We start from the raw sequence: 16,761 nt of genomic DNA, 5'->3' as shown, positions 1-16,761 counted from the left end.
TTCCACAGCCTTTAGTATAGATCTGGCTGGGAGAGATAACTCAATTTTGGGCCCTTTATGCTAACTCCTTATGGAGAAAACATTTCGGAATTTTCCTCTTACAAATTGAATCATCTTTTCTGCCACTGTACATCATCTTTTCATATAACTTACAAGTCCCTTAATCTTATTTTTATTTCGTTTTGTTACACAGTTTTTATTAAATTTTGGAAATTTTTTTAACGAGGAGACGTTAAAGTCTTATGTCTTTGAACTAACGAAAATGTTCCTTAAAGTAAAGAAAATAATTTTTGATTTAAATCGTCCTTAAATTAAGTGAAATATTTAATCTTTAGATTCAAGAGAAAAAATTATCAAATATAGGCCAAAACTAAATTTAGAGAATACCTTGATTTTTTACTTTAAAGTATCTGTTACAATTTGGATTTTAAAAATTTGCATTTGTTTGTACTTGAATAGCTTTATTAATATATCGCAAAAAGAGAATGAAAATGTCATAAATGCACAAAAAAAAAATCCGATTCAATCACGAAATTGATCCAATTAATTTTTTTAATTGAAATGTCTTCAATCGTGAAAATGATAGTATCAATCAGTTTTAATTGGACATTAAAAAAAATACTTGTTTAAAAAATCAATTGATTTGATTTAAAAATTTGTATTAATTTTTTAATTGATTCGACTAAAAATTCAATTGATGTTGTTTGAAAAAAAAGCAATTAAAGTTTTAAATGATTCAGTTAAAAATTTAATTGATGTTGTTGAAAAAACAATTATTTTTTATAATTTAATTGATGTCGATTGGATAACTCAGTTTTTAATTGATAAAATTATTTTTTTAAACTTTTTAATTAATTAAATTGAGTTTTGCAATAAACACCGATTGATTAATTGACTTTGTGTTTTTATTTTGATTAAAAAAAATTATTGTATCAATTAATGTTTTTATTAAGAATTAAAACAAAGCAATAACTTTTAACTGGTTCAGTCTTTCGAGTTTGATTTAAATTGTTAATTGTATCAATAAATTTTTTGAATTGAAAAGAGAAAAAATGGTTAACATCCATAATTTTCAAATTCTACAAATCGAGTTTTTAAGCCATTTAAAATCGACTCTAAGCAAGATTTAATGTTGGTCAAAGTCGACTAATTGTCTTTTATGTTTGTCAAAATCGACTACTCTACTTCTATGGTGGCCAAAACTGAGTTATCGACAGTTGATGTTGGCTGAAATCGGGTAATCGATTTTTCATCCGTAAAAAGTCGTCTCGTCAATATCGATTTTTATGTCGATTTATTTGTCTATTTTTGACTAATCGTTATTTTCTTGACATACCCCAATATCTTAAAGCATTGTCCAGTTTGTCATTCCTATTTGTAAGAAATTCTATACAGTAGTTTATTATCCACTAGGCATACAAAAAGAAAGTCAGTGTCACATAGAAAGACTATGAAGTCTATGTATAAATGAAGTGCTGCGCTACATGAAACATGCCCGCTGAAATGCAACATAATCACTTGTGATGGTGTTGATGATGTAGCTTTTTAATATACATTTTTTTGTTATTTATATTTTCCTTTTTTTTCTTTGCTTCACTCCTATGAACAATATTGCCTTCGGCGAAGGCATACAAGGAGACCGTATAGAATGTCATCGCTCTGTTGAACTCGAGTAGTAGTAGTAGCATCATCATCATCGTAGTTCACATAAATTTATGATGTGAAAGGAAATATGTATAAAGCAAGGAGTTGAGTTGAAGTCATTCTAGAAAATCCTCAAAAGCATCATGATAGGCATTAAAGTATGTTTGCTACTTGTGGTATAAATTTCAGTATTGAGTTGTAGAGAAAAGGAAGTTTCGATGTCATTATGATTTTTATTTCACTAGTCTGAATATCTATCAACACTCAAAGTAAACGTTTAATTGGATCCAAAGATTTTGATCCATAAGGATTTTGGTATCGATTCCGAGACAATGATGCGGCTCTTTTAAATTAAAGACATTTTTTTGGCGATTTAAGTGCTTTAAATCTAGAATAAAAAAAAAATAAATTAGGATAGAGATTTCATTTATCGAATTTTTATTTTCTTTTTGCAATATACTAATAAAGCTATTCCCTTACAAATGCCAGATGCAAAATACAAATTATAACGGATGGTTAGGTTAGGTTAGATGGCATCCCGCGATGTATCAGGCTCACTATTCAGTCCATTGTGATACCACATTGGTGAACTTCTCTCTTATCACTGAGTGCTGCCCGATTCCATGTTAAGCTCAATGACAAGGGACCTCCTTTTTAAAGCCGAGTGCGAACGGCGTTCCACATTGCGGTGAAACCACTTAGAGAAGATTTGAAACCTTCAGAAATGTCACCAGCATTATGTTACTGAGGTGGGATAATCCACCGCTGAAAAACTTTTTGGTGTTCGGTCGAAGCAGGAATCGAACCCACGACCTTGTGTATGCAAAGCGGGCATGCTAACCATTGCACCACGGTGGCTCCCAAATTATAACGGATACTTCAAAATAACAGGTTGGCTATTTTTCATATGTTTGGCTATAAACATTATATGTTTGGAACACAAATTTTTAAACACAATATTTTTGAGTGCAAGCATATAATGTTCATAAACTAGCATAACATGTTTGGGACATATATGTTAATATGTTAGAACATATTATGTTTGGGACATAAAATGTTTGTAAATATAATATGCTTGGATGCAAACATATATTAATTTAGAAATAGCCTGTAAACATATATGTGTTTAGTAGCTTGGAGCGCTATTTAACAGGGAGCGATATTGAATTACGTTGGTGGTTGTTGCTTGTTATTACAAAATTAACATTTTATTTTTCCTTGGGCATTTGATCAGCTACTTCTTTGATCCTTACAAACTGTGTGGTCCGCTGTTCGAATCCCCGTCCGGCAAAAGGTAAAATTAAAATAAAAAAATCATAAAATTGAATAATTTCTTCTACAATGTTTGTATTACAGAAAAAGGTGCTAAGAACTAAAAAATCTCGTGGAAGTGAGAAAGATGTGGGGGAATATACAATTGGGCAGAAACAAAATTTTGAGCATTCAGGTCGAAAACCTATGTTGTTAGCACCTATATTACCTGTTTATTTTCATAATTCATTATGATTGTAAATATATAAATAAATAAATAAAATTTTGAGCACAATATTGTTTGGGAGAATTTTTTTAAGCATATCATATTTTTGGGTGCAAAATGCTTCCAAACATATTATATGTTCACATAATAACATATTGTTTTTTGGAAGACAACATTATTGAATTTGGATGCAAAAATACAAAATGTTTGGAACTTAGACTACCCAAACATATATTGTTTAGACCAAAATGCTTTCAAACATATTATATATTGGAAGAGATCAAACATATAAATGTTTGGGCAATACCCAAAAATGTATATGCTTGAAGCAAAATATGTTTGGGGGTATATGTTACAGAAGCGATTTTTTGTGAGGGTGTAGGTCCATATCGGTCTATAGTTATATATAGCCCTGAGATAAATAGATACCCAATCACACAAAAATTGGTTCATAATTGTATATAGCCCACATATAAGCGACCCCCATATTTCAATTCTGGCTCTCTACGTACCGTGCAAAGTCCATATCGATTCGTAATTATTTGTAGACTTACCTACACCCAGAGAAGGAATATGATCACCTCAAACATGTTTTAAGAGCAAAATGTTATTTTTGGGTGGTGACCACGTAACATGTTTTTCGCAACCATGTTATTTTTTCGCAAATCATGTATCTGATTTCGGCAAGCAGGTTATATTTGACGAGAAAATAACATTTTAGTGACAAACATGTTACATGGTCATCATATAAAAATAACATTTTGCTCTTGAAACATGTTTGAGGTGATCATATTTCTTCTCTGCGTGTACACATACCTTTTTTGTCCAATATATACCACGTATGGACTAACTCACAATTTATAAAACGATGTTAAGAAGTTTTAAGATACCACAACCCAATTAATTCGATTGTGGATGACAGTCCTTCGTAGAAGTTTCTACGCAATCCATGGTGGAGGGTACATAAGATTCGACCTGGCCGAACTTGTGGTCGTATATACTTGTGATATTTAAAACTGACCCGATTTAGACAATATTTGTCAGACTTCTACAAAATCTTCGGCACAGCTAATGCCTTGGGCACAGTGTGGCGCATGGTTTAAATATGGGAAATATTAATAATATTTAGGCAATTTTTCCAAAATGCATTTATGATTCATCACTCGATAAATATGAATTAGAGGTATAGGAAAATTTGAGTAATTTTACAAGTTTTCGTCTTAGCTGTGAGTATCAGTGAGCATGAGTAAGAAATAAAATATTGAAAAAATTTGCTATGAAAATAAAATTTTGAGAAAATTTTCTATTGAAATAAAATTTTGCAAAATTTTCTATTAAAATTTTAACTACATTTTTTTTAAGAAATACAATTTTTAAAAATTTTTCTATAGAAATAAAAATTTTGACAAAATTTTCTATAGAAATAACATTTTGGCAAAATTTTCTATAGAAATAAAATTTTGACAAAATTTTCTATAGAAATAAAATGTTGACAAAATTTTCTATAGAAATAAAATTTTCTATAGAAATAAAATTTTTAAATTTTATTTTTGAGAAAATTTGCTATAGAAATAAAAATTTTACAAAATTTTCTATAGAAATAAAATTTTGATAAAATTTTCTATCGTAATAAAATTTTGACAAAATTTTCTATCGTAATAAAATTTCGACCAAAATAGCTATAGAAAGAAAAATTTTACAAAATTTTTTTATAGAAATAAACTTTTTAACAAAATTTTCTATTGAAATAAAATTTTGACTAAATTTTTTATAGAAATACAATTTTGAAAAAATTTTCTATAGAAATAAAAATTTTACAAAATTTTCTATAGAAATAAAAATTTTACAAAATTTTCTATAGAAATAAAATTTTGAATACATTTTTTAAGAAAATTTGCTATAGAAATAAAAATTTTACAAAATTATTTATAGAAATAAACTTTTTAACATAATTTTCTATTGAAATAAAATTTTGCAAAATTTTTTTATAGAAATAAACTTTTTAACAAAATTTTCTATTGAAATAAAATTTTGACTAATTTTTTTATAGAAATACAATTTTGAAAAAATTTTCTATAGAAATAAAAATTTTACAAAATTTTCTATAGAAATAAAATTTTGACTACATTTTTTAAGAAATAACATTTTGAAAAATTTTTCTATAGAAATAAAAATTTTACAAAATTTTCTATAGAAATAAAATTTTGACAAAATTTTCTATCGTAATAAAATTTCGACCAAAATGTCTATAGAAAAATTTTACAAAATTTTTTATAGAAATAAACTTTTTAACAAAATTTTCTATTGAAATAAAATTTTGCAAAATTTTCTATAGAAATAAAATTTTGACTAAATTTTTTATAAAAATAAAAGTTTGAAAAATTTTTCTATAGAAACAAAAATTTTACAAAATTTTCTATAGAAATAAAATTTTGACTAAATTTTCTATAGAAATAAAATTTTGCCAACATTTTCTATAGAAATAAATTTTTGAAAGAATTTTCTTCCAATATTCGACATATGTACATAGGCATATGGTCTTAAAATAAAATCGATTGCTAGAAATATTTTAAATAAATGTTTATGGTGGTGGGCATTAAAATGTATCGATGCAGCCCATTTGCTAGTCTAACATTCTAGGAAATTTCCAATTACATTCCGTAATTGAAAGTTACTTTTAATTTACAGTCATACTGTACATTGATCGAATGAATAAGGCAATGGAAACTAATTTGCGTAAAAACTTTTTAGTTGCAAAAATGTGAAGTGTTTTAAAAAATTTAGTTTAGCAGGAGTCGGAATCGAGCAAAATTTTTACGACCCGACTCCGGCAAAATCTTGAGACTCCGACTCCACAGCCCTGACGGAGATATTGAATTCTATAATATTTTAATTTTTTTTTAGAAATTTGTGATCTTGGAAAGTATCATCATCCATTATGCCCTATTGTTAAGATTGTATTCTTTCAACTAAAGTATCTGCCTAATTGTTTCGCATGCCGCATGTATTATGCTTCCTTTATGCTTTTACCATCAAATGAAGTCAAGTACATACTTCCAGTATTTTAGACACTGCAGCCTTTAGCACGTCCTCACTTCATTCCATTACACAAGTGTAAATGTCGTTCCTCATCAAAAAATATATATACACGTTGAAGATGAAGACAACATTCATCTCCTCGTCTACTATGTAAGGACAATAAAAAAAAAAACTCCAAGACAATCAAGATTATGTTAAATTGTCTGTAAAAATGTTCCCCCCTTTGACTTTTGCTAATTTTCGTAGGGAGCAATTTTTCTTCGTATCACCTCCCTTTATCATAATGGGATGAAAAAACTTATGATGATTAACATGCAAAGATTCCACTTTAACAGAAGAATAATAAAAAGAATATGCATGCATTAGCTTTGATAATGATAGGTTACTTTTCTTTCTCTTTAATTTTATTTTAATGGAAGAAAGAATTATTTTTGGCCTCAAAGTAAAATCGTTCATGTTTTGAGAAATGAAAGTTAGTACGTACAGAAACTGTTTTAAGGAGTGCAATATGCTGTAAATGTTGCAAAAAGTATATACAAAGAAATTTTCATTTCTTATAAACAAACGAAAAAGTAATTACAGTGAAACCTCTCAACCTTGGACACTCTGAAAAGCGAACACCTCTCAAATGTGGACATTAAAATTAAAATCTCATAATTGGATACCTCCCAAATGTGGACAAAAGTTTGTTGACTGCGGGTATCCACTTGTGGTTCACTGTTGTAAGTAAACAAAAATTTACACCCTCAAGAAGTGAAGTCGGTCTATATGGAGGCATTACCAAATGGACCGATAAAAACTTAATCCGATACACGTTTTTGTGAGCCTAAAATACCAGAATATTTACAATTTCAGGCAAATCAGATAAAAACTACGGTTTCTAGAAACCCAAGGAGTTAAATCGGGAGATCGTTCTTATGGGGGATATACTAAAATATGGACCGATACTCACCGTTTTCGGCACACCTCTTTATGACCCGGAAATACCTCTAGATTTCCAATTTCAGGCAAATAGTATAAAAACTTCGGATTCTAGAAGCCCAAGAAGTAAAATCGGGAAATCGGTCTACATGGGGGATACACCAAAATATGGACCGATACTCACCATTTTCGGCAAACCTCTTTATGGTCCTACAATACCTCTAGATTTCCAATTTCAGACAAATTGAATAAAAACTACGGTTTCTATAAACCCAAGACCCCAAATCGGGAGGTCGTTTTATATGGGGACCATACCAAAACATGGACCGATATAGCCCATCTTCGAACTTGACCTGCCTGCAGACAAAAGACGAGTTTGTGCAGAATTTCAGCACGATTGCTTCATTATTGAAGACTGTAGCGTGATTACAACAGACAGACAGACGGACCTCGTTATATCGCCTTAGAATTTCTCCCTGATCAAGAATATATATACTTTAAATGACAAACTTATTATACTCCCGTCACCATTCTATGGTGGTGGTATAAAAATCATAACGTAACATTTAATGGCTAAAAATTATAACATAATGAGGTTGGCAATAAATTCGGTTGTCTGAATTCACTGTACGTGACGACTCAGTTCGAACTTTTATTTTAAGAGGAATTCTATAACCTTTAGTGTGGAACATTGCTATTAACAGTTATACATACAAAGAAAAATTGCATTAAAACTAAACCAACAAAATGTATTCTTCTACATAACGAAACCTCTTCATTAGGGCTATGAAAATGTTCATTAATAGTATGAAGTGTTTCAATATTAGGCTTATAAATCGCTGCATAACGAACAATGTACTTACACATTTTTTTCGTTGCCTCTAGAATAAAGACATATTTCGATAATATTGCGAAGATTTTTGTACCAGTGTTGGTAACAGTACAATTAAGGATATAATTCAGAGAGCCCCCGTATTTTTATATACTGCCAAGAACGTAAGAGTCGCCCTGGCGAATGATTGAATGAGGTTCCAAAATCAAGACAAAGAAATATAAAACAAAAAAGTAAAAACACCAATGCTCTAGGCCCTATTAGCTGAAGGAATATTATCCAAAAAAAAAATCTAAACAAAGCAAATGACCAAAAAATTATCATAATTCAAAAACAATTCAATCAAAATATATTATTGAAACGTATACTAATTTATTTTGATTGCATGATATACCATAAACAAAAATTTGTTCGTTTTAGGTTTTAACAAGTACATACGGCCGCAAGTTCGGCCAGGCCGAATCTTATGTACCCACCACCATGGATTGCGTAGAAACTTCTACGAAAGACTGTGATTTAGTCCATACATGGTATATATTAGACAAAAAAGTTATGTATAGTTAAGTGTACAAATAATTGCGAATCGATATGGATTTTTTGTACGTAGAGAGCCAGAATTGAAATATGGGGGTCGCTTATATGGGGGCTATATACAATTATGAACTTGATATGGACCAATTTTTGTGTGATTGGGGATAGATTTATCTGAGGGCCATATATAACTATAGACCGATATGGACCTAGTTAGGCATGGTTGTTAACGACCATATACTAGCACAATGTACCAAATTTCAAATCACTCGGATGAAATTTGCTCCTCCAAGAGGTCCAAAACCAAATCTCGGGATCGGTTTATATGGGGCTATGTACGATTATGGACTGATATGGACCACTTTTGGCATGGTTGTTAAATATCATATACTACCACCACGTACCAAATTTCAAGCAGATCGGATGAATTTTGCTTCTCCAAAAGGCACCGGAGGTCAAATCTGGGGATCGGTTTATATGGGAGCTATATATAATTATGGACTGATAGGAACCAATTCCTGCATGGTGTTTGGATACCATATACTAACATCACGTACCAAATTTCAACCGAATGGCAAGAATTTTGCTCTTCCAAGGGGCTCTGGAGGTCAAATCTGGGGATCGGTTTATATGGGGCCTATATATAATTATGGACCGATATCGACCAATTTTTGCATGGGAGTTTGAAGCCATATATTAACACCACATACCAAATTTCAACTGAATCAGATGAATTTTGGTCTTCCAAGAGGTTCCGGAGGTCAAATCTGGTGATCGGTTTATATGGGGGCTATATATAATTATGAACCGATGTGGACCAATTTTTGCATGGTTGTTATAGACCATATACTAACATCACGTACAAAATTTCAGCCGGATCGGATGAAATTTGCTTCTCTTAGCGGCCTCGCAAGCCAAATCGGGGGATCGGTTTATATGGGGGCTATATATAATTATGGACCGATGTCGACCAATTTTTGCATGGTTGTTAGAGACCATATACTAACACCATGTACAAAATTTCAGCCGAATAGGATGAAATTTGCTTCTCTTAGAGGCCTCGCAAGCCAAATCGGGGGATCGGTTTATATGGGGGCTATATATAATTATGGTCCGATGTGGACCAATTTTTGCATGGTTGTTAGAGACCATATACTGACACCATGTACCCAATTTCAGCCGGATCGGATGAAATTTACTTCTCTTAGAGGCCTCGCAAGCCACATTTTGGGGTCCGTTTATATGGGGGCTATACGTAAAAGTGGACCGATATGGCCCATTTGCAATACCATCCGACCTACATCAATAACAACTACTTGTGCCAAGTTTCAAGCCGATAGCTTGTTTCGTTCGGAAGTTAGCGTGATTTCAACAGACGGACGGACGGACGGACGGACATGCTCAGATCGACTCAGAATTTCACCACGACGCAGAATATATATACTTTATGGGGTCTTAAAGCAATATTTCGATGTGTTACAAACGGAATGGCAAAGTTAATATACCCCCCATCCTATGGTGGTGGGTATAAAAACGTCAACCATTTTATGGGTTCATTTTCCTTTCACAGTTAATTTTATCTGTATCAACAAACTCTTATAATTGACCGATAAAGGATGGTGCTATAGATAAAATACAAAAACATATAAATTATACAAGTTGATTAACTTTAAGGTCAAATATAAGCTAAAATAGGAAGCAAAGTTGAGCAGAAGGTGTTCGGGGTGCAAATCGAATAGCTCTAAAGAGGACACTTTAAAATAAGATTATCTTAGCTTCGGTATAAAGTGGTTGCCAATATGACTGCGATCATGCAATACATACCCAGCAAAAAATACTTCAGCTGTAAGAGTTTAGTTGCGCTTTTTGGTATATAATAAAGTAGGCAGGTCATCCACACTGCATGAATCGGTGGCAATAACGTAAACGAGTAATCAAATTAGTTTATGATCATTCGTTTACATTATTGCAACCAATTCATGCGGCATAGATGCATGAAAGGTAGTGCTGTTTTCCTTCACGCCAACAATGCTATACTCTAGATTTTATATCACTTCTGAGCAATATTTCTATTAAAATGAGCAATTATATCAGCGCAATGTAGAAGCTGCTCTAAATCGGGACATCGCTCACAAAAATCAGCGCTGATTCGGTTGTTTCGTAAGTAGTTGGTACTGCCTCTCTCCCTTAAAAAACCTGCTGAAATAGTGCTCCATTTTTTGCTGGGTAATGTCATTTTATCAAAGTATTGAATGTTTAGGTTACTTATAGGGATCCTCCTTACTAAAACCCAGTCCGAGTGTGTTTTACATTACACATTCAAAAAAAGTGAACCCTATATGGCACTAAAGCCAATTTAATTTGACTTAGTCGAATTACTTAATTGACTTAATTTTTGAGAAAAATTCCTTGACTTTAATAATTTTTAAGGTACGTTAGTTAAATGGACCAAAAAGAGGGGAAAATTTTTATCAATAATATGCCCATCTTTAACTTCGTATGACACTAAAGACATTTTTGCAATTTTGAACTTAATTTTTTCCCTTCAAACCACAATTTTTTTTTTAACAAGTGAACAAAAAAAATAATATCAAATAAATTTTTCTAAATATGCCGAAAAATGTTTACTCATTTTTGTGAAATCGGCGCAACATCTGCGGTTCTAATAGAGTTTAGTTAAAACTTCATTAGTCAAAATTATCCTTCCTGGTGGGTTCATTGTTTTTTTAATGAACGCTTATGGAAAAGTTTATTGACCTCAATTTTAATTTTCTTGTTTCTGTGTGGGAAGTTCTTTTTATATCTTCTACATACAAATTTTGCTCACGTTTTTTCAATACTGCATGCAAAAAAAAATTTCCTGTTTAAATAAAAGCACAATGTGTTGGCCCATTTCCAAGTCTTTAATTATTTTCTTCAGCTTTCCACTCTATTGTATTAATGACAAAAATAGGAAAATAGAGTATAGTGTTGATCAAGGAGTACACTTTGATAAAGGAAATTGTTTTTTAATTAAAATATATATGGAAGTCAAAGATGAATAAATAAATGTGAACGCGATAACTTGACAAAATTCCCCATAGAAATGAAATTTTTAAAACATTTCCTATAAAAATGAAATTTTGACACAGTTTCCCATAGAAATGAAATTTTGACATAATTTCCTATAGAAATTAAGTTTTGACAAAATTTCCTATAGAAATGAAATTTTGACAAAATTTCCTATAGAAATTAAATTTTGACAAAATTTCCTATAGGAATGAAATTTTGATAAAATTTCCTATAGAAATGAAAATTTTAAAAAATTTCATATAGAAATGAATTTTTGACAAAATTTCCTATAGAAATGAAATTTTGACAAAATTTTCTATAGAGATGAATTTTGACAAAATTTCCTACTGAAATGAAATTTTGACAAAATTTCCTATAGAAATGAAACTTTGACAAAATTTCCAATAGAAATTTGGACAAAATTTACTAAATAAATGAAATTTTTACAAAATTTCCTATAAAATTGAAATTTTTACAAAATTTCCTATAGAAATGAAATTTTTACAAAATTTCCTAAGAAATTAAATTTTTACAAAATTTCCTATATAAATGAAATTTTTACAAAATTTCCTGTAGAAATTAAATTTTTACAAAATTTCCTATAGAAATTAAATTTTTACAAAATTTACTATAGAAATGAAATTATGACAAAATTTCCTATAGAAATGAAATTTTTATAAAATTTCCTATAGAAATGAAATTTTTACAAAATTTCCTATAGAAATGAAATTTTTATAAAATTTCCTATAGAAATGATTTTTTTACAAAATTTACTATAGAAATAAAATTATGACAAAATTTCCTATAGAAATGAAATTTTTATAAAATTTCCTATAGAAATGAAATTTTTATAAAATTTCCTATAGAAATGAAATTTTTACAAAATTTCCTATAGAAATGATTTTTTTACAAAATTTCCTATAGAAATGAATTTTTGACAAAATTTCCTATAGAAATGAAATTTTGACAAAATTTTTTATAGAAATGAAATTTTGACAAAATTTCCTACTGAAATGAAATTTTTACAAAATTTCCTATAGGAATAAAATTTTGACAAAATTTCCTATAGAAATGAAATTTTTATAAAATTTCCTATAGAAATGAAATTTTTACAAAATTTCCTATAGAAATGATTTTTTTTTACAAAATTTACTATAGAAATGAAATTATGACAAAATTTCCTATAGAAATGAAATTTTTATAAAATTTCCTATAGAAATGAAATTTTGACAAAATTTCCTATAGAAATGAAATATTGACAAAATTTTCTATAGAAATGAAATTTTGACAAAGTTTCCTATAGACATGAAATTTTGACAAAATTTCCTATAGAAATGAAATTTTTATAAAATTTCCTATAGAAATGAAATTTTGACAAAATTTCCTATAGAAATGAAATTTTGACAAAATTTCCTATAGAAATGAAATTTTGACAAAATTCCCTATAGAAATGAAATTTTGACAAAATTTCCTATAGAAATGAAATTATAACAAAATTTCCTATAGAAATGAAATTTTGACAAAATTTCCTATAGAAATGAAATTTTGACAAAATTTCCTATAGAAGTGAAATTTTGACAAAATTTCCTATAGAAATGAAATTTTGACAAAATTTCCTATAGAAATAAAATTTTGACAAAATTTCCTATAGAAATGAAATTTTCACAAAATTTCCTATAGAAATGAATTTTTTACAAAATTTCCTATAGAAATGAAATTTTGACAAAATTTCCTATAGAAATAAAATTTTGACAAAATTTCCTATAGAAATGAAATTTTGACAAAATTTCCTACAGAAATTAAATTTTGACAAAATTTCCTATAGAAATGAAATTTTTATAAAATTTCCTATAGAAATGAAATTTTTACAAAATTTCCTATAGAAATGAAATTTTGACAAAATTTCCTATAGAAATGAAATTTTGACAAAATTTCCTATAGAAATGAGATTTTGAAAAAATTTCCTATAGAAATGAAATTTTGACAAAATTTCCTATAGAAATGAAATTTTGACAGAATTTCCTATAGAAATGAAATTTTGACAAAATTTCCTATAGAAATGAAATTTTGACAAAATTTCCTATAGAAATGAAATTCTAACAAAATTTCCCATAGAAATGAAAGTTTAACAAAATTTCCCATAGAAATGAAATTTTGACAAAATTTCCTATAGAAATGAAATTTTGACAAAATTTCCTATAAAAATTAAATTTTAACAAAATTTCCCATAGAAATGAAAGTTTAACAAAATTTCCCATAGAAATGAAATTTTGACAAAATTTCCCATAGAAATGAAATTTTGACAAAATTTCCTATAGAAATGAAATTTTGAAATCATTTCCTATAGAAATGAAATTTTTATAAAATTTCCTATAGAAATGAAATTTTTACAAAATTTCCTATTAAATTTTTAAAAAATTTCCTATAGAAACGAAATTTTTAAAAAAATTCCTATAGAAAAGAAATTTTTTAAAAAATTTCCTATAGCAATAAAGTTTTTAAAAAATTTCCTATAGAAATGAAATTATTAAAAAATTTCCTATAGAAATAAAGTTTTGACAAAATTTCTTATAGAAATTAAATTTTGAAAAAATTTCTTTTAGAAATTAAATTTTGAAAAAATTTCCTATAGAAATGAAATTTTTAAAAAATATTTTTGGCTTCCGTCGTTCAAACTGGAACGACGGTTGGAAATTTTTTTGGTAATTTTTGATTAATAGAAATGTGGATTTGGCAACATTGGCTTCAATTGCCCTATATACATTTTTTACTCCGCTATTTAAGGTTCGATTATTAAACTGTAGCATAATAGAGATATAATATTTGGTAAATAAAAATAAAAAAACTTACCATCAACATTTTTCGGTTTATTTGTATAGAAATCCATTTTGTTGTTTGAAACCTTAGATTGACTTGAGTTACCTCGACGTAGGTTTAGTTAATTAAATCGATGTAGTGCAATTGATTAAATTGCATACACAAGCAAACAAACACACATATACACACGTCACACGATTGACACTCGTTCGTTAGATAATGACGTTAACGTGCACAGTAGTTATAGGTCGATCGATACGTATCACTTCGATACGATATAATTTGTGTTAAGCCCTTAATAAACCATTTAGTAGTTGTGACGTAGTGACCACCAGCCTTATCCGAATGGATGGATAGGTAGGTAGAAAAATAAATTTATTTCTGGTTATTCCTCCTCTCTCTATGTGGATTTTGGAGAAGAAAATCAATATAATGCACTTTCCCAAAAAAAAAAAAAAAAAAAAACAAAAAAAACAAAACAATAAAGAATGAATACCCAAACATATGCACTGACACATGGCACTGCACCGTTGGCGGAAATAAGAGGGTTGTTGTCACATACAAGTATGGATATCAAACGATATAGCAGTCGCACACAACAAGAATAATAACAACAACAGAAATATTTCGCCCTAAACAAATAAACAAAACACGTGGCTGGGGGGTGGTGAAGGTAGGGTGCTGATGGAAGGTGAATGCCCTCTCTGAATATCTCTTCTATTGGAGTGGGAAATATCGAACAAACAACTGGTGTAGTGTATTATTTGATTGCCAAGGGGATGGGAATAAAACTATTCGCATTTATATGGGGTGCACTTTTCTTGTGTATTTTTCTTTTGCCGGTTTATTTTCTGGGAAACAATAACTGAGATATCTCTCTATGGCTCCTGGAAGATAAGTTTTTAGTCCTTCATTTATTTATACAAAACTTGAGACAATGCAATATGTAAACTGGACTCAATGTGGATTTACCACTCTACACAGAAGAAAAATTTTGTTGTAAAACTGTTGCTAAAATTAACTAATATTTATAGCAAAAATTTTATTTTGTTTTAGTTTGCTTTTAAACATTTTAGAAGAATTTTTCCCAGCCCAACGATTTTTTCTTCATTCCAAGTATGTCCCAAAAATTTTATGAACTAATTGGCAGTAATATTTCAATGACATACAATTCTAACTAAAACAGAAGAAGTTTTTCGTACACTTCTCAAAAATAGTAAGAATGAACTACAACGTGGTTAAAATGGGAATGATCTGGCGTCTAAGATTTTTTATTTATTTTTGGTTCATTTTTGCTTTTCGAGAAAGATGCATTTGGTAAATGGTAGTTGAAAATCCAAAAATGTGGGAACATTTTCGTTTATTTAATGAATCTCATAATTTGGAATACAATTTAGTTCAATTTTCGCAAGAGATAGTTAATTTTTCCCATAATGTAGTTTACTTTTTTTATTATAAAGCTTTTTGAAAAATAGGTAAATGTTCACAAAAATTTTCTATGGAAACTGGTTGAATTTAGTTACATTTTCTTATGTTCGATATTCGTACAAAATAGTTCATATTTTTCTATAATAGGCAAATTCTACTTAAATTGTGTTAATATTTTTCTAAACTGAGTATATTTTATTTAACTTGGGTCTGTATTGAACTTCCATATGGGGCTAAAGACATTTTAAATATTGTTTTGGGAATTTTCTTAAACAACAGAATAAAATAATTTTTAATAATTTTTTTTTTTAAATTTTACAAAAACTATTAACTTATTAGTATCACGTTTTAATTAGTAAATATTTTAGTTAATTTTTTTTAAAATATTCTTTCATATTTTGTATTCACTTTTTAGGATGTGTGAAATATTCTAAATTATAATAATTTTGAAAAAAATTTTGAATTTTATGAAAATTCTTGTTGAAGAAAATTCTTATAGAAATTTTCTATACAAATTTTTTCATGAAAAATTTTTTCTAATTTTTTTTTCGACAAAAAATTTCTATAAAAATTGTATTCATTTTTTTTGGTGTGTGAAAAGTTATAAATTTCTCAAATATTAAATTTCCAACAAAATAAGAAAATATATTTAAAAAATACTTAAAAAATTCGCCTTGAAGAAATTTTATTACAAAAATCTTTTCTTACAGAAATTTTCTATAAAAATTCCTTCTTGAAAAAATTTTTTTAAAATTGTTTACCAAAAAAAAAAAAAAAAATATATATATATATATATATATATATATATTATATATATATATATATATATATATATATATATATATATATATATATATATATATATATATATATATATATATATATATTATATATATATATATATATATATATATATATATATATATATATATATATATATATATATATATATATATATATATATATATATATATAATATATATATATATATATTATATATATATATATATATATATATATA

At 28.3% G+C, this 16,761-nt stretch overlaps 1 protein-coding gene across 3 annotated transcripts in view; it reads right to left on the bottom strand.

Moving 5' to 3' along the window:
• Window positions 1-14,728, bottom strand: part of jar (Myosin heavy chain 95F jaguar) — a 65,743-nt gene extending 51,015 nt beyond the window's left edge. For 2 of the 3 annotated variants that reach the window (XM_075292577.1, XM_075292579.1), the window contains exon 1: window positions 14,346-14,728. In XM_075292577.1, coding sequence (XP_075148692.1) covers window positions 14,346-14,382 — 37 coding nt within the window. In that variant the 5' untranslated portion in view covers window positions 14,383-14,728. The remainder of the gene's footprint in view (window positions 1-14,345) is intronic. The other variant, XM_075292578.1, reaches the window with a different exon arrangement.
• Between the last annotated feature and the right edge of the window lie 2,033 nt (window positions 14,729-16,761).

The sequence above is a fragment of the Haematobia irritans genome, chromosome 1, assembly GCF_050003625.1.
Source record: "Haematobia irritans isolate KBUSLIRL chromosome 1, ASM5000362v1, whole genome shotgun sequence".
NCBI classification, from domain to species: Eukaryota; Metazoa; Arthropoda; class Insecta; order Diptera; family Muscidae; genus Haematobia; species Haematobia irritans.
This window is presented reverse-complemented; position numbering and strand designations above follow the sequence as displayed.